Genomic DNA, 18852 nt, shown 5'->3' with positions numbered 1-18852 from the left:
ATCGTCGCACAAGCTGCTCCATCTGGCGATCAGGCAGCTGGTCCTTCTCTCTCATGCCTGGCTTCTATGTGCTCCTTCCTGGAGTCTGGGCCTCGCGCCGTATGGGTGCTGAGCCAAATTTTTTAACAAGTCCTTTCAGCAGGTGACTGCTATTACTCATTGTCTAACCAGTCCGTGTAGAAAACATCTTGGGTGGGATTTGCTTGTCATGCCAGTAATGTTGGAAACTTTATTCCACCTTTCACTACCCCAAGCTCTCTTGCAAAGTCCAAACAGTCGGTTTTGTGCCGTCTAGGATTGTCCAGTGTCATGACAGACAACCAATTGGATCCTCTGCCTCAGTACTGGTGTAATTGGGGTCTTCCACTTGACTTTTTTGTTCCATAACCCCCGGGATCATTTAAAAAATTCCAAATGACTCGAATTTCCCAGAGGAATCCACCCGTGGGATTAATAAAGTTTTATCTTATCTTATCTTATGGTGTCCTGTATAAGGGCATGATCCATGGGGACGCTGCAGGGACACGCTGGAGCTGCATCAGCAATTGTGCCTCACCTGCTTAAGAAGAATTAACTGGGTTCTGAATTGTCGTTGTTGTTGTTATGTCCAGGACACCGCCGAAAATCTGTGTCCATTGGTGTTAGTAAAGATGACAACCGAGAATAAAGGAAAATGCTGAAAAGTGTTGAAACGTGGTCGAGTCCATCATGCATAGTCGACAGTGGTGCCAAAACTCAGGATTGGGGCATGGCGGAAACATGAGTGAGCCAGCCAGAGGAGGCGCTGGCCCAAATAGTAGCCAAGCTTGCGACCATTTGCTACCATAGTTTAAGCATTGCTTTCAATAAATTGCATTCTCAAAAAAGTGTTTTGTCCCTCTCCCATTTCTTCTTGTTGCATGTTGAAGCTCTACTTGGAACCTTGTTAAGATCCAACCATGCAAAATATGATTTATTTATTTATTTATTTTTACCATTTTTCATGTAGTCTTACACTTTTGATCTGGACTGTATCAAAGTACTTCAGCTTCCTACCATCGCCACACCATGTTTTCTGCAGATATTTATACATGCAAAGGTTGGACATAGCCACCACGATATAATCCATTCATTATTATAAATCTGATTGTGAAGTGTTGTAGAACATCTCCAAACCTTCTGTTTGGATGGAAGCATCCAGTATGAGTGTAGAATATATTCAATAACTTTTTTTGCAACAAACATATATACATCGTTTCTTGATAATGAACAGGTTACAGGAGTTTAATGTGAATGGCATGAATTCATGATTGATACTAAATGGCACTGTACCCATTCATCAAGTCTTCAACATCTAATCAGGTAATGGAGTGAAAAGTGACAAACTGAAAGCAGCATTGCATTTTGTATTCATTTTATTTTGGAGACAAAATGTAGACATGCTACATAGAAGAAATATTCACCAGCAATTTTTTTCAAGTCCAAGTCAAGTCTCAAGAGTCTAATGGATGAAACTGATATTCTATTGACCAATTAGTCTCTCTAACACTTGTAAAATGTTATGAATTATCTTATATGACCTTTGCTTTATTGATGTACAACAGCATTTAAAATGATAAGTGCATACTCACTCAGGGTTGTTGCAATAAACAGAATTTTGGGTCTAATCCTACCTGCCTCACACAGCAATTCATGACAAGGTCTCAAGACTCAAATCCCAAAACTTTGGTTTGGTTTTTGTTTTGGTCAGGTCTAACTTGCGATTGCAAGTCGCCATCTCTGCTACATAGTGCTTAATAATTGTCATAGATTAACACAGAGGTTCCCAAAGTGTGGGGCCTAGATGTTAGCTCTTTATACAGTAAAGTTACAGTGGGATACAAATAATATCAGTCTGAACCACAATTTGTTCCCCCAGTTCAAATCACGGACAAACAGTATCCCACAGCTGTTTATGTTCTTGAACCCATTTTGCACAGAGAGGCATTTTTTGAAAAATGTATTGATGGCAATGCTGAATATTGTTACACAGGGGAAAAAAAACCCCAACTACACATGAAATAATTACACCATGATGCCTCTGCCTTTCTAAATGGAGGGACAGTAACTCCATTTAGAAAGGGTGTGTATATGTAAGCGTATAAAAACTCAAAATAGTTAGATTAACAGTAACAGTATTTTGTCTATATCTGCCAATAAAAGTTTGGGAACCACTGGATTAACAGATGATTCTATTAATAGATGATTCTATTAACAGATGTTTATCTCCTGAGGTCTGAGTCTTCATTACTAACAATCCCAAACCGTGCATGTCAGTTTCAGTAATTGTGTTTTTTGCTGTTTGGTTTTGCTGGTCACTGATTTTTTTTTTAGAACTAAATTTATTTATTCTTACGGAGTTATGGTTATCACTGACGATGACTTGAAAATGATGAGGAGACAAATGAAAAACTAAAGGAAATTACCATCCTTTAAAAAAAACTATTTTCTTCCTCATGTGTAATTTAACAAGCATTTTATATTCTTCTTCTCCTGGGTGGCCTCCTGTTTTTAACCGTTTGTTTTTAAGGATTTCAAAGTAATGGCTCCAGTTTCCCTCGCTGTCTGCTCCAAACCCAAAGACATTAACCTAAAGAAACAAAGTTTTTACAGTCATTAAGTCTTTAGTATTGAATTTAAATAAATGTTGCCACAAATTGCACTCCTAGCCCTTTCATGCATGAATTATGAAAACTTCAGTCATGGAAAAAAAAAACTTTCCAGAGTTTTTTTTATTCCTCTTTAGGCATACAAAACCCCCAATGTAATTGAAATTTTGGCCATGAATACGCTGCAATTATAAGTGCAATGTATTAGTTGAGTCTCCTTGACTCCAACATTGGTCCTGTCTTTACTTGGTATTAGATCAGTTTGAAAGTTTGGCATTTGTATACAGTGCTATCTGAGAGTTGCATAAAATTATTTTTGGCTGCCTATTTGACACAAATGGGTAGCTCTGTACGTTTGAATGGGAATAACTTATGTTGGATGCCCTTTCAGACACAACCCCAAACAACAATATGTTTCTCCAGTTGGAATCAAACCAGCAACTTTTCACTTGCCAGTCCAAAGTGTTAAAAACTACACAATCAAAGGTGCACTTAAAGTACTAACCATAAATATACTTTCATAATTTACATTACATGAATATATTAGTTTGTGAAATTGCTTCTTAATCGGTTTTTCTTCAAGTATGTCTACAATGAGTGTCAGTCAGACGCATAATGTAGAAGTAGATTGTGTAAGGTGAACATACCTCATCACACATTAATAAGCTGAGAACCACAGCAAGGAAGCCAGTGGATGGATAAGCAGCCTTCTTTCTCAGCCAGACATCATGAACATATTTCATGAAAGCTGGATGAAGGATCGACACCTGTTATAAATCAGGCAAATCTTTAAATCTGAGTTTTATTAATTGTTCTTTTATGAAGTATATGCACAATATACTAATATACAAAATACTTTAAATAAGCACCACTGTGGCTAAAAGAAGCCACTATTAGTGGCATGGCTTTGTTCAGTGACATGCATGACCTTCCGAGCACATAATTTTCAAGTATGAGCAACTGTGGAAAACAATAACATACCGGATGCAGAACAGAGTAAACAACAAATACTGCAACAAAGTAAAGGCTGAGGGTGGGAAGAGCCATTGTAAGGTGGGGGGGGGGGGGGGGGGGGGGCATTACTGGAAAATGTGATGAAGCATATCTTGCCTTTGGCTTCACCTACTCCAAAGGCATTGGGAGCACCCGCTGGGCTGTCCAAATCGGCGACAAACAGTATCCAACATTCTTGATTTTTAGTGGGAGCATACATAATTCTTATTTTAAAAAATTACATTTATTCAAAATGACGACGTTGATGTCGGGATTGGTTTGTGAGAGTGTGTGACGCCTCTGTCTTTCTAAATGGGGGACAGTGTCTATGTAAGCATGCATGCCTGAATTAATGGTAGCGTAAAGTTATTATTGGACTTCTTGGGCATCAACATTTGCCAGTTTTGTTAAGGTAAACCTAAAATACTCACCAAATCTTTGTTAGTTATCTTGTTAGAGTTTGGAGCACCGTTTTCCCTGTTGAAAAGAAAATATATTGTTGAATTTGTTAAAGAAATTGTTTAACAAACAAATGCTAATAATTACCTAAGACTTAAGAATCACAATAAGATGTTCAGTTGTTCATAAAACAATTTATTTAACTTTCTTCCATGTAAAAAAAAAGAGTTGCTGCTAGCTATGTGAAAAACCAGAATATATCATAGGAATATATTTTAATATCAAACAGCTCTTGGGGAGTGGGGTGTCTCAAAATTGTGTTTTAATATTTCCTGTTTATTAGCCCACTAGAAAGTGGATATGCAGCTAAAAGTAATAGTATTACTGCTTCAGCTGTAAGTTAAATTACTCCCAATGGTCCCAACGGCAACTAGAGAGCAGATTTAATGGGGAGATGCGGTGCCTGTTTTAGGGAAACATGGTTTGAAGCTAACATTCTGTCAAAGGCTTGACCACACATACAATGGGACAATGCAAGATGTTCAATTCATGACCCTCAGGAAATCAAGGCATTTTTGTATGCAGAAAAAATGAAGTAGATTGTGAGAAAATGAATCAAAGCTGAGCCTGGTAGAAGAATCGATGAAGAACACGTTTGTGTTTCCACTCTTTTTTTCTTTTCTTTTTTTCTTTTTTTGCCTGTCCCGTTTGGTTCTTTTGCCATCAGAATTATTGTCTAAAGGCGAGGAAAGATGCCCAACGGATTTACTTTACCAAATTGACCATCCCAGCCTTGCCGTAATGGTCTATTTGATTCACCTTTTATTGTTTATTTTATTTATTTTTTTATTTTCACTTGCTAGATACGGGACTGACTTGAATGAGGAAAAGAAAAGGGAGAAAGGAAGAGGGGGGAAAAACAGCGGAGAAGAGGGACGGGGATAAAGGGCAAAAAAACAAAAACCAACTAAATAAGCAGACAAAAAAAATACATATATCAATCACCTGGATCACTTGTTGAGAAAGAAAAAAGAAAACAAGCAGAAGAAAACGAGAGCAATACAATAAACAACATCACGATGATATATGGGAATATAACAGTAAATACTAAATATTAAACATTATTGTGCAGCACATAATATCGACAGCGCACAGTGTGCTTTGAGGTAAGAGCCAAAAAGGGTGTAGTTTGTGTGTGTGAGCACCCGTGTGTACACCTGTGAGCATGGACGCGCTTGTTTTTAAAAGGTTCCTTCATGTAATGATCTGCTAGAGGGTGTGGGTGTTTCCACTCTTTAAAGCAAATTTCCCCATGAAACAGTTGTGGGAACACCCCAGGAAAGACACAGAACCACATATAGTTTCTTTTTTGTGGGTTCAGTTACCCATACATTAGGCTGGGAAATGAGATATAGGCCTGATATTGATATCTCCTAATAGCTGCAGCATTGCTCATAAACTTGAGTCATCTGTGTTGGAGTAAACAAAGGATTTGTGTAGGAGATTATTTCACTGTGTCCAGTGTGTTTACCACCTTCAAATGCCTTCGCCAGTGTACATTTGTTTTCAAGCCTACAAATTACAGTGGCACTTTGATCTGGATCCACTGACACCGTAAAATCCCCACCAGGGCAATATGGTTGTTTAAAGCACTTAAAAGTCTGATCATCAGCATTAGGTGGATAGATACTACCCCAAATAATCTTTTTCCCCTTTATGTCAGCCAACAAAACAATGACATTTTTTTAACATTTAGTTAAGTTATTTGAAGCATTTAGGATTTATAACATTCTATACATTTTACAGCTAAATGTATGGTGGCCCTGAGAGCCCAAACGGACTGGAACTTAAGGAAACACCAGCAATAAAAACACTGCAAAAGCATACAGAACACAACGGAAATAGGAAAAACAAAACAGAAATAGGAAAAAAGAAATCACAAATAGGAAAAACAAAAACAGAAATAGGAAAAAACATGATTCATGTAATACTTATGATGGATTATTAGGCTAATAGTTAGGGTAACACACTTGCCTTTCATCTTTTCTTTCCTCACAAAACCGATAGATCCTCCACTTCTTTTAAGTATCTCCCAGTGCAATACTTAGCATATTTTGGTTATTGCAAATTGTCTCCCCAGAAACACTTCCCTGGTGCTTTTGGAAATCTGTTTTTTCCTATTTCTTTTTTTGTTTTTTCTATTTCCGTTGTGTTTTGTTTGCTTTTGCAGCGTTTTTCTCATTGCTGGTGTTTTCTTAAGTTGCAGTCCGTTTGGCCTGTTGGGACCACTGTGTAAATGAGTTTAAGGGCCAGGAAAGAAAATTAAAATATATAATTTCAATGCCAAACAAAATATACACCATTGATCTGAACCCTTTAAGGTTTAACTAAATTTTGAACCTTGTTTAATTTGCTTGTTCAAACAGACGAACCTGGTTTGCACCTTTACTTATAGTTAGCTAAGACTGTGTTGCAAAGATATTAAAATCTGAAATTTCATAATGCCATTCCAGTACAGTAGCAGTACAGTTTCTAGCAACATAAGTTTTAAAAGAAATTGAAATATAATTAAAGTGAAGACAGAAGCCATGTTTGGCCTACCCTGGAATTAATGACTTCAGAAGCCACAAAAAGTCAGGTGTTTTGAATGGAAAAAACAAAAGATGAGTTTTGTTGTCCAATCTAGTAGAACTTTCTGGATACATGACACGATGAGTTGTTTTAGTTCCAACATCTCTTTCAAAACCTTTGGTCATCCCACGGTTGACTCTAAATAGTACAGAAGGATATATAAGTTTACATATTTAGCATTTTAGACACATTGTAATTTACATCACATTATATGCATAACAAAACATAACAAAACTTAGATTTTTTTGTGACATGAATCTAGGCTTTTCAGGTTTTGTCAGTGAACAGTGCTGTTGAAATTAGCTTTTGTGTTTTGTTTTTGTGTAATGATGGTTATAATGTGTGGGGATTATATAATTTTATATCATGTTGATTCCTTTCTATCTTTTTATTAAGCTTTGAGCAATGGCATTTGATTAAACATTTATTCCATTTATTAAACATACAGTTTCAATCATGTTATTAACACACATTTCATTTGTGCTCATGATAGAGTTAAGTATACAGTCTAATGAAGGTTAAAAATGTCGTTCAGCGTTATGTCTGAACTGATATATTGATGAAATGACTTGAATGCTGTGAATGAATGCCTAACATGCTTACATACACATAGACATGAAGTATAATTTCTAGGGTAAAAGTGAAAGACATCTTGCTTTGTCTCTGCTTGGCAACTAGTGATCCGAGGTCTACCGGAAGCATCTGGAGGAGCTGGACAACCATATAGGGAAAAATGCTGTTAAATACGGAAACTTAATGATAACCTATACATGTGATGTTTTGTCTAACGCGAGAAGGGGTGTTTACCCTGACATAATAAAACCATGCTGAAGTATGTTTTGACGGGAGATCTGGGTTGACAATATCGAGCTGTGTATCTTTCCACACATGTGTTTAATAAAATCATTGTTTTGACGCACTTGGACCAGTAGTCGTTTGTCTCACACCTCAATCACGAATCGGGACAAATGCCATTAAATTATTATTACCTTATCACAATATCATGGAAATCAATCAGGGGTCCATACTGGGATCCTCTCAAATTTCCAGAATTCCCCACCACTGCACATCTCCTGCAGCGATCAGGGCGAGGTTCTTCAACATCTGCAATGGGTGTTATTGTCTGAAACACACGTTCTAGTGTTTTATTGTAGACAGTGAAGTTTTGTTTTTCCCCCTGTAAGGGCTGAGAAAAAAGAATAAAGTTTTGCAACCTCAGATCACATCTCTTGTTCAAAACACATTTCGTCTTTAACATTATCCCTGCTAATGACAAAATATCTGCATTGTCTTGGAGCAACTGTGCGCAATAGTGTAATTCCCTTAGGGATTAATATTGTTCTGATTCTAAGTATTCCAATCATACAATATACGTACTTTCTGACTTTTGTCACTGTCAAAGGAAAATTGTTTTTATATAATGTGATCAGCTCCATGAAATGTATTCTTTTATTGATCACTAAGCAAATGTCTACGTGACTTTTGACATGTACTTTTTCTGTGATAAACAACTAATGCTTCCTCTTTCTGTAAGAACATACAGATTTAGAAAAAGGGGAACCTCAGCTCAGAGTTCTTAGAATAAGAAGTTATTTGTTCACACACACACACAGACATACAGACAAATAACCCTAATTTCCTTCGGGATTAATAAAGTATTCTGATTCTGATTCTGATTCTGAAGTATAAATAAAGAACGCAGACAGTGATGAGACGCAGGTCGCAGGTTTTGCGTTCATGACTGCCCTCGCGAGTAAAGACAACTGCAGTGTTTGTGTTTTCTAACTCAGGTGTCTTAGCTGAAGAACTACGGGGTGATTTTTAGAAATCCCCTGTCAGTCACAGAAACACAATATTCTAAAAATCATGAAATCAATTCAGTTTGATTCAATTTCAGTTATTTGATAGATAGCACCAGCATCTATTTCTACGTGTCTTCAAGGATCAAACGTATTCACATTTGTGTTATTAATTATTGAGATATGTCTGTGAAGGTTCTCAATCATCCAGGTCATTGTAGTCTAAGGAGCTTGGGGGGGAAAAGCGTCTTCGATTTCTTTGAGTTGCTTGAAAACATTTCACTTCTTATCCGAGAAGCTTCTTCATTTCTAGGGTTAAATGGTGGAGAGTCCCAGATTTAAGACCCGTGGGAGTGTCCCCCAAGAGGGACATGGACCCCCTACTGATCCTCTACCTAATCACATGAGCCAAGGTGTGAAAACGGGTGTAGGTCACAATCAGCCAAGGTTTCGGGTAGCTCATTGTGAAACCTAACCCCACCCTATCATGTGATTTCCTGGGTGGGCGTTAAGGTGTCTGGGAAGGGATCTCAAAACTGGATTATAGATGGTAGACAGTTGGTGTCGTGAGCCACCGCCTCTGTTCAAAGATGGTCGCTCATAGTAGACATAGTTTTCCTGTGTGGTTTTCCCGAGTCTCCCTGCATCTCCCCTTTAAATGGCCTGTATTTGTATAGCGCTTTACTAGTCCCTAAGGACCCCAAAGCACTTTACACATCCAGTCATCCACCCATTCACACACACATTCACACACTTTAGGTATCACCTTTAGGTCTGTTGTTATTAGTTGTCTCCAGTTTAGGTTATCCTCAGGTTCTGTTTCATACCCACTGTATTTATGTTTATTTCACTTCCCTAATGAAACTCCCTTGCATCTGAAAGCTGTCTGCATCTTGGGTCCTTCATTAAAATCCACATGGCTTGCCCCATGAGCCATGACAGTAGGAACCAGCCACTGTGGACCCCGCTGCATTTAATCCATCCGAGGAGCTCCAGAGGGACGTCACCTACTCCGTGGAGCGGCTAATCAATCTGTCCCCGCAGCATAAGGGGAAAGCTATAGCTAATCGGCTACAGCGATTAGTTCCCGGTCTCCCCTGATTGCTCAGCTCACTTAATCCGCTCGCACAGGATTTTATTCTGAACGAGCTTCACCTTCGCTCCCCGGGCACTACCACTCACCCAGCCATTACCGCTTCGCTGCTCGGCCCGTCGGTCCAGCCTTCAAATGGGAAGTGGTGCTCACGCCGTTGTTGCCCCTCACCACAGTCCGACCCCGGGATTTTAGAGCAGCCGGCTTTGGTGAGTAAAAAGGACAATTTTTCTGTTTCAGACTTTGGACTATTTATTCGGGGGCTGTGTTTTGTGTGACAGGGAACAATAATAACTGTGGATTTCCTGGTTTCCCTGCGGCTGAGATTACTGAGACTGCCTTTTGGGGGCTACATTAAATTCTAATGACTGTTTTTGCTCTGTTTCCTTTGAGCCTGGAGCTATACTAACTAGCACTGCTAATTAGGGATGGGTATCATTTACGTTTTAGGTTTTATACCAGTACAAAAACGGGACTTTTGAAATGGTGCCGGTGCTTAAACGGTGCTCGAACCGGTGCTTAAAGAATGAAGAACACAAACTTTGTCCAAAAACCTCTCATGTTTTGCTGTTTTTTTGTAAAAAGACAACAATGTTAACCTTTTCTGCAGCTATAGGGGATTTATGGTATCACTCTTGGCTGGAAGCAGTGCTTAATCAGTGGGGGGGAAAAAACACCAACTTTGTCTAAAAACCTCTCATGTTTAGCTGTTTTCTACTTTTCTTTGGTCATTTTAGCTTTTTTGGCCAGGGTGAAGGGAGTATCTGCCTTCAAACAACTACGACGGTGTAGTTCACCTTACGTGCATTAATTAAATAACATGGTTAGCCTACTCAACGTAAATTACACACGAACAACATTAAGCTACTGACCCAGAGAAGAACGGCTGCTGCTGCCATCATAATCCGTCATCATTTCTGTTACACTGGCAGGGCTACAGGCCAGGACTCACCTCTTCGGGTTTTTTGGGGATGTTGCTAACTCCGGGACTGATAACAGGCACTTCACGCGCAGTAGATGTGCTCGGTGTGAGGTCTCGCAGCAAGCTATCAAATAGGGTGCATTTGTCTGATTTTAAAAAAACGCTATGCGTCGCCAGGTGTTTCATCAGATTCGAGGTGTTACCTCCTTTGCACAGTATCACCTTAAAGCACTTGTTGCTGGCTGCTGAGTTTGCATCTTTTGCATCCCTCAGCTCAGTCTCCAGAAATCTGAGGTGATGTTGGCGTTCATGCCAAATTTCCTCAGCCTCCTCAGGAAATAAAGCCGCTGGCGAGCTTTCCTGATAGCAGTGTCTGTGTGAAGAGTCCAGGAGAAGTCCTCGGTGATGTTGACTCCAAGGAATTTGAAGCTGCTGACCCTTTCGACCTTGACACCGTTGATGTGGATGGGCTGGTGTTCCCTGACTGGTCGTTTCCGGTAGTCCACTATCATTTTTCTAGTTTTGCTGATGTTGAGAGTCAGGTTATTTTCCAGACACCACTCGTACAGTGCCATCACCTCCTCTCTATACGCCGTCTCGTCGTTGTCTGTGATGAGGCCTATGATGGCTGTGTCATCCGCAAACTTGATGATGATGTTGGACTCATGTTTAGCAACACAGTCGTGTGTGAACAGGGAATATAGGAGGGGGCTAAGCACACAACCCTGTGGCGTACCTGTGTTTAGGATGAGCGATGAGGAGGTGTGCTTACCGACTCTCACCACCTGGGGCCTGTTTGTGAGGAAGTTTAGAATCCATCTGCAGATTGGTGTTCCCAGCCCAAGGTCGACGAGCTTCGTGGCAAGTTTTGAGGGGATGATGGTGTTAAATGCCACACAAATATGTGGAACCAAATAAGCTCAGCATTTTCTTAGCAAGAGATCACACCTCAGGAAACCTGTCTTTGTCTATAGCTGCCGATAAAAGTCAACAAGAGAACACTGCCGGTGTTTTCCGCGGCACTCATCGTCACACTGCAGCTCAATGAGCTCCCGCTGAAGCTGCGGAGGAGCATCATCAGGTTCCATGGAGAAGGGAGATGAGAAAAGCAGCATGTCTTTTTCGATAGCTGCAAAGTCCTGAAAGCGTTTGTTAAATTCTCCAGAAAGAAATGCGATAGCTGTTGCGTAACTCTTCATTTGGACATTAATGTCCACTGGGAAACTGTCAATAACCTCTTTCAAAACTGGGAAGTGTGCGGTACAGGGCTCTGTTAGGGACAAGTGTCTTTGGAAAAGTTGCAGTTTGGTTCCAAAGACCTTGATGTGAGCATATAGTTGGCTCACCACTACGTCTTTTCCTTGAAGATTAACATTCAGCGCATTCAGATACTTCGTGATGTCAACCAAAAAAGCCAGATTTGCTAGCCATACAGGATCAGACAGTTCTTCCATTGGTTGTCCCTTCTCATCTAAAAACTGTCTGATTTCCTCTCTGAGAGAGAAAAATCGCTGTAGTGCAGACCCCCGACTTAGCCACCTCACATCATTGTAATAAATTACGTCACCATATTCAGCCAGGATGTCATGCAGAAACTGCTGAAACTGTTGGTGGTACAGAGCTTTAGAGCGAATACAGTGTTGTGTGCCAAGCAAACACTCAGAAATTCTTGCTTCTTCTCTGGGCAAATGACACAGTGTTAGTGTCACAGAAATGGTTTATGTATAAAGAAGTTTAATAGATGGTTCCAGCAGTTAAAATGTTCTTGCTTGTACATTTCTGTGGACAATATTGTAAAGGTGCGTTTATCTTGTCACAAAGAACAAGTTTTGTTACACCGCTATTATCGCAAGGTTTTGGGCGTGATAATATAGGCTGTGAGCCCACGTTTAATAATCACGCTAAGGAGTTCAGCGAGCTATCTGCAAAGGCCTGGTTAGTCTACTAACTGTACAAGCTATTTGTCATTTGCTATAACTGTATTGTAATATTGTGAAAATTTGTAATGTATGGTGTTCTAATTATTTTATGTTTTAATTTAGAATGCACAGTAAGGTTATTGTTCTAGGACCTCCGAAGTGGCAGGCGGCCACGAGGTAATTTCTTGTTGTTAAAGCACAAGTGTTACTTTTGATAGACTGAAGCGCTTAAAGCCTTTGTGTTTTATGTTTGTAATTTTTTCACGGCGTTCAATAAATGCAGCGAAGCGCCCGTCTTGAAGAAGCCGTGCCTGTGTTGTCATTTCGGAGTTACACACAGTCTTTGACAAACGTACCTTCAGTGAAAGGTTTGCCATGTTTAGCTATTAACATAGCCACTTCGTAGCTGGCTTTCATGATATTTTCATGTGTCTCACAGACCCGCATGAAAAATCGCTGTTGCGAAGCCAGAGCAGCTTGGAGTTGCTTCACTTTTTCAGCGCGCTCACTCCCTGTTACCTTGTTATATGTTGCAGCATGTTTAGTCTTGTAGTGTCTCCTAATGTTAAAATCCTTAAACAAGGCAACAGTCTCTTTACAAATCAGGCAAACACAATTGCCTCGAATTTCAGTTAAAAAAAACTGCAATTCCCACCACTCCTGAAAGCGGCAGCTCTCACCATCAACCTTTCTCTTTTTTTGTACAGTCGCCATGGCAGAAAAGAGCAGAGAAAGGCGGGCTCGCAGCACAGGTGCAAGTAGCGGGGGCGGTGCTGCCACCATGCGGTGAAAAAAGAATTACACCTTTAAATTCATGATTTATTTATTCAGACTTAGAAAGTTATAATTAGACTGAAGCTGTGGGCCACTTGGAATCTGACGGACTTTGGACATGCCTGGTTTATTAGGTGGTATTGTGGTGATTCTCTGGTTGGGAAATGGGTGTTCATTAGTGGTGTAATGGATCACGGTTGATCCGTAAGATTGGAAAAAGAAGAAAAAAAAGTATGTGTATGGTGCGCGTGGTGGGTCTGTCAAGCATTAGTTATGGCCAGCGCTAGCAGAGGAGTTTGCGGTATTTAAGCAGCCCTTTGCTGCCCAGTCCGACCGGGCTAAAGCTATTACAGAAGCTATTGGGGTGTTTAGCTGCAGACGTTGTGCAAAACAAGGGGTTTAAACTATGATGAATGTGCTTGAGCCACGCAGTGATATCCCGTTGCACGTCCGCTTTAGTGGCAAGATCGTTCCAAGCATGTATGAGCAGGAAAAGATTTAAGTTATGGCTGAACTGTCCCAGGCATCTTTTGTTGCTCTAACTACTACAAATGGGTGGACCTCCAGGGCAACGGAAAGCTACGTGACCGTGACAGCAGAGGTGGGACCAAGTCATTGTTTTGCAAGTCTCAAGTAAGTCTCAAGTCTTTATCCTCAAGTCTCAAGTCAAGTCTCAAGTAATGTCAGGCAAGTCAGAGTCGAGTCTCAAGTCACTGGTGTAAAAGTCCGAGTCAAGTCACAAGTCTGAAACTTTGAATTTCAAGTCCTTTCGAGTCTTTAAAAAAAAAACAACGAAAAAATAATGTTGCAGTTATATGCTAAATGTAAATATTAGACCATGTAGTTTTTAAATCTGTGTTTTTCTCAACACATGACAAAATAGTGAACTTAGAAAATATACACAAATTGTGAAATTGCACCTCTTTAAAATGCAGCTCAATTAAACCTAGCTCCAAGAATAATTTTCACCGACAGTTCTGAGATAAGCTGCATGTTATTCTTGGATGCGGTTGTAGGACTGGCTTTAAAATCGCATGACAAAAATATCATACATATTAAAAAAAACTGCATCACCAACGTAGCCTGTACAACATTTGCTAGTTAGATGAAGTCAGCTATCTCATCGTAGCATATTTATATGCATATTTATAATCATACGGTTCTTGGAGTGAGTGCATACACTCATGAAGTTTAGTAACTTCAGGTCACTGCAACAAGCCCAGGTACAGTTTACCCACGGATGGGTGCAGGACCTTGAAATGCACCGTGTAGAACGAAAGACCATCGTACATATCATAAGTTTACCAGTCTCACAAATTGTCGTCATAAATACACATTCCTTAACCGTTTATTAATAGGACCTTTGAGCTCAACGGTAATTAATTAGTAGTGGAAATAATTTCTGGTACCCATCACAGAAATGTAGCAGTGACAATAATATTGTATGCTGTAATCGTACTGGGCAATTAGTGATACAAAAAACCTGTTTTATCCTGTGAATAAAAGTACATGTTTCTGTCAATGTACCATAATAACAGAAGCGAAACGCAATATTGTGTCAGGACAATTTACTATTTATGCACAATAAATAAAGGAGCATAGCGCGACAATTTCTGTTCAGCGCCAGACTTGCTTGTAACCTATATCACTAATTATGTTATGAAAATGACGTATTAACTACTAAAAAACACTGACCTTCGTGTAAATGCTTGGAGCAGACTAACCTGTGAGCTGGAGTGTTCTGGGACGTTGTATTTGATCTTTGAATGGCTGCAATCCAGGCCATCCGTCGCGTCTTTGTTACTTCGGAAACATGGCTCGAACAATTTCTCTTCAACGACGTAATCCGATAACAACCGATCTCTTTACCCGTCGGCTTCCCATGGCTGTCATGCGACCGGCTATTGCAGTTAATAATACAACAGCTTCTTGACATTTTTGTGTTTCTTTTTATCGCTGTGTAACTGATTTTAATTGAAAGCCTGCGTGCGCTAGTACCGCTTGCCACGAGTTCCCAGAATCCTTTGCGGTTCTACCCCTGAATGACGTCACATTTTCAATCTCTATATAATATGCATGTTAAATTTTATATTTGGGGTAAAATATCAAGTCTTTTCAAGTAAACCGGTTCAAGTCCAATTCAAGTCCCAAGTCATTGGTGTAAAAGTGCAAGTCAAGTCACAAGTCTTAGAACATTTTTTCAAGTCAAGTTTAAAGTCATAAAATTAATGACTCGAGTCTGACTCGAGTCCAAGTCATGTGACTCGAGTCCACACCTCTGCGTGACAGCTCATTATATCACAGCGGAGTGAGATATAATGAGCGGTGTGTATTATTGTAGGGTCTACCTTACAATATAAAGCACCTTGAGGCGACTATTGTTGTGATTTGGTGCTTTATAAATAAAATTGAATTGAATTGAGTGGTAGATACAAAGCCCTATACTGCCCTATACTGTATTATAATGTTTTTTTTAATAATTGCGTGGAATGAGTCTTGAATTGAATGTTTTTAACAGGCAAAAAATACTTCTGACATAAACGGTAGTAACCAGACCGAAAAGCAGTGCACATTTCAGGGCTTTATTTCGGTGCTTTTTTTTTTTTACTGAGATGTCATACACTTTGGATTCTAGCCAATCATTTTACCTTAGCAAGCATAGTAGGTGGGGCCAGGTACGTACGTTCTTTTAGAGCAGAGCTACAGATTAAAAATGCCCAAGTCAAAAGTCTGGCTGTACTTCACAGCAAAAGATTCAAACTCAGCAGCCTGCAACAAGTGCTTTAAGGTACTGTGCAAAGGAGGTAACTCCTCGAATCTGATGAAACACTTGGCAATGCATAGCGTTTTTTTAAAAGCCGAGAAATGCGCCGTATTTGATAGCTTGACCTGCGACACCTCACACCGTGCACATCTACTGCGGGTGTGTTGCCTGTTATCGGACCTGGAGTTTGCAACATCCCTCAAGAACCCGAAGAGGTGAGTCCTGGCCCCTAGCCCTGCCAGTGTAGCAGAAATGATGACAGATGATGATGGCAGCAACAGCGTTCTTCTCTGCATCAGTAGCTTAATGTTGTTCGTGTGTGATTTACGTTGAGTAGGCTAACCACGTTATTAAATTAATGCATGTAAGGTGAACTAGCAAACACTGTCATAGTTACATGCGGCTGTCTTCTTGTTTGATGGCAGATACTCCCTTCACCCTGGCCAAAAAGGCTAAAATGGCCAAAGAAAAAGTGGAAAACAGCTAAACATGAGAGGTTTTTGGACAAAGTTTGTGTTCTTCATTCTTTAAGCACCGGTTTAAGCACCGGCACCGTTTCAAAAGTACAACAACCAGGACATCAAGGGCCAGATAAGAGCCATCACTGTTCATTATTTTCAATCTTAAACTCAGTTGTGTGTCAATTAAATCCAGGTAATGCAAGCCATTTCCAGGAATGGACTCTTCAGTTATGGCTGAAACATGGAGCATCTCCAATTGAAAACTGGGTGAGGGGGCTGTGAAGAGATCCTTTTAACACGTTTTTACACACACACACACACACACACACACACACACACACACACACACACACACACACACACACACACGCACGGGTCCCCAAAAACAGTTGTCTAAAAAGGATGAAATTTTTTTGTCAAAAAAGTAAACCTTTTGGCTTTAACATGGGTGGGTGGCTGTAGCTCAGGTGGCAGAGCAGGTCAACCGCTAATCAGAAGGTCGGTGGTTCGATCCCAGGCTGCCTCCTGGTTGCATGCCAAATATCCTTGGGCAAGATACTAACCCCATGTTTGCCTACTGGTGGTGGTCAGAGGGCCCGGTGGCGCCGGTGTCCGGCAGCCTTGCCTCTGTCAGTGTGCCCCAGGGCAGCTGTGGCTACAATGTAGCTTGCTGTCACCAGTGTGTGTGTGAATGGGTGAATGACTGAATGTAGTGTGAAGCGCTTTGGGGTCCTTAGGGACTAGAAAAGCACTATACAAATGCAGGCCATTTATCATTTAACATCCTATTTATCATCCTATTACATCACCATACTTCCATGATGATATATTTTGGGTCATATGATTATTTATATTGTTTATTATATAATTTTATGATATTCATAAAAATTATGACTGTCGTAAACCTTTATTACTTCCTTTATTACTTCTTCTGTCATACATCATTTGACGGCGGGTCATAAATCACTGGTTTGATACAAAGTACCTATTATCCCTCCAATTGGATACTTCCAATAAGGTTCAGATCTGGGACTCTCCACCAGTTGCTCTTAGAACTGAAGAAGCTTCTCAGATGAGTGGTGAAACTTCTTTTTTTTTCTTTTGTCATTTTAAAGCAGTGGTTCTTAACCTGGGTTCGATCGAACCCTAGGGGTTCGGTGAGTCGGTCTCAGGGGTTCGGCAGAGCCTCCACCACGGCTCATTTTGTGCACCAGTAAAAAACATATCTATGTCTTGAATTTGAAAAAAATCATATTTTATTTTTCACTAAAGAGGGGTTCAGTGAATGCGCATATGCAACTGGCGGGGTTCGGTACCTCCAACAAGGTTAAGAACCACTGTTTTAAAGATGTCTATATAAGTAATTGTATTTTACAATTCTTCAGCCAGTTAGAAATACGGGTTGCAAGGATAAAGAGTTGAGTAAACATAAAAGAAAGAAAGATAAGTATCAAACAAGGTTTTTTAAACTTATCTAATCCGTAGCTTAACTACGGAGGAATATTTGTGTTGGTTTTTTGGGTGGAGGTAGCACACACTTGAATATACTGCTCTTGCTATACCAGTAAACACAGGTGTCATAAAATAAACTAGGGATGGGCAGTTAAAACAACTTTAACATGGCCACAGTGGGACAAAGGTTTATTGTAATATGTTTTCATTATTTACCTTCCACCAGTTGAAATCTTCCTCCAAGGGTTTATGTTTCTGTGACATAAAAGGTTTAGGAGATTCACTAATGATGTCATTAAACCAAGGATCACTGTCTGTTAGACATTTGTGACAGGCACAAAGTCTTGACTCCTGATGACAGAAGGTATATCCAGATAAATTCCATAAAAGGATGGAGACCAAAACAATTGCTGTGATACTCAGTAGTGGGGAAATGTGCACTCTGAATTTTCCCCTTTTGAAATACATCTTGATGGAGTTCCAATCTATGAACAAATACAATGTGAGTGAATGTGAAAATTAGCACTAAGCCTTTAAGAAAACAGTAACAGAAATGATAACTCTTTAATTAAAATTATTTATAGTTGGCAACATATTAAGAGCACTGCACTGGAAGGCAGAAAAATCAGATAAACATAGAAGGTTTAATGTCCTCTTGTATTTATGGTATTTGCACAGATAGCATTTACCAGCATAAACCAGCTGCTACTCCTGAGCACATCACAGTGTGTTGCCTAAAGTTGAATCAAATAGCATGACAGCCAACAGAAAGGAAAACACAGAACTTAAAATACTTTCAGAGTCTGTCGGTTGGTGTAATTGCATGAATTACTTGTGCCATTGTAGTATTAACTCTATTGCTGATGAATAACCTAAAATATCATCTCTAATACATGTATATATATATAGACACACACAAACACACACATATAGTGAGAGAAAAATACATTTGGGAAACTTAATGACTGGAGGTTCAGTACAGATTAGTGTGAGATGAGACAGAGTGTAAATTTAAGGT

General features: G+C 39.8%; 1 protein-coding gene across 1 annotated transcript; it reads right to left on the bottom strand.

Moving 5' to 3' along the window:
• Positions 1 to 2440: 2440 nt before the first annotated feature.
• On the bottom strand, positions 2441 to 18302 carry LOC146610116 (CMP-N-acetylneuraminate-beta-galactosamide-alpha-2,3-sialyltransferase 1-like). Its single transcript, XM_085346728.1, has 6 exons — positions 18051 to 18302; positions 7640 to 7836; positions 6621 to 6788; positions 4052 to 4097; positions 3275 to 3394; positions 2441 to 2608 (listed from the first exon to the last, which is right to left on the bottom strand). Exons 1-6 carry the CDS (start codon positions 18300 to 18302, stop codon positions 2441 to 2443), a joined length of 951 nt encoding a protein of 316 aa, XP_085202854.1.
• Positions 18303 to 18852: the final 550 nt, after the last annotated feature.

Source organism: Diplotaxodon limnothrissa, linkage group LG22 (assembly GCF_057381915.1).
Source record: "Diplotaxodon limnothrissa isolate DT_005_m linkage group LG22, D_limnothrissa_male_GT1.1, whole genome shotgun sequence".
In the NCBI taxonomy this organism is placed as follows: domain Eukaryota; kingdom Metazoa; phylum Chordata; class Actinopteri; order Cichliformes; family Cichlidae; genus Diplotaxodon; species Diplotaxodon limnothrissa.
The sequence above is the reverse complement of the archived record's forward strand: the minus strand, read 5'-3'. Positions and strand labels throughout refer to the sequence as shown.

Bases quoted from the DNA above. Each gene is read 5' to 3' on its own strand.
- LOC146610116 (XM_085346728.1), bottom strand. From the start codon at position 18,302: ATGTATTTCAAAAGGGGAAAATTCAGAGTGCACATTTCCCCACTACTG. The intron at 3,395-4,051 runs GTGAGTATTTTA...GATTTATAACAG, and splicing joins AGATAACTAACAAAGATTTG to GTGTCGATCCTTCATCCAGC. The intron at 2,609-3,274 runs GTATGTTCACCT...TTGTTTCTTTAG, and splicing joins GCTTATTAATGTGTGATGAG to GTTAATGTCTTTGGGTTTGG.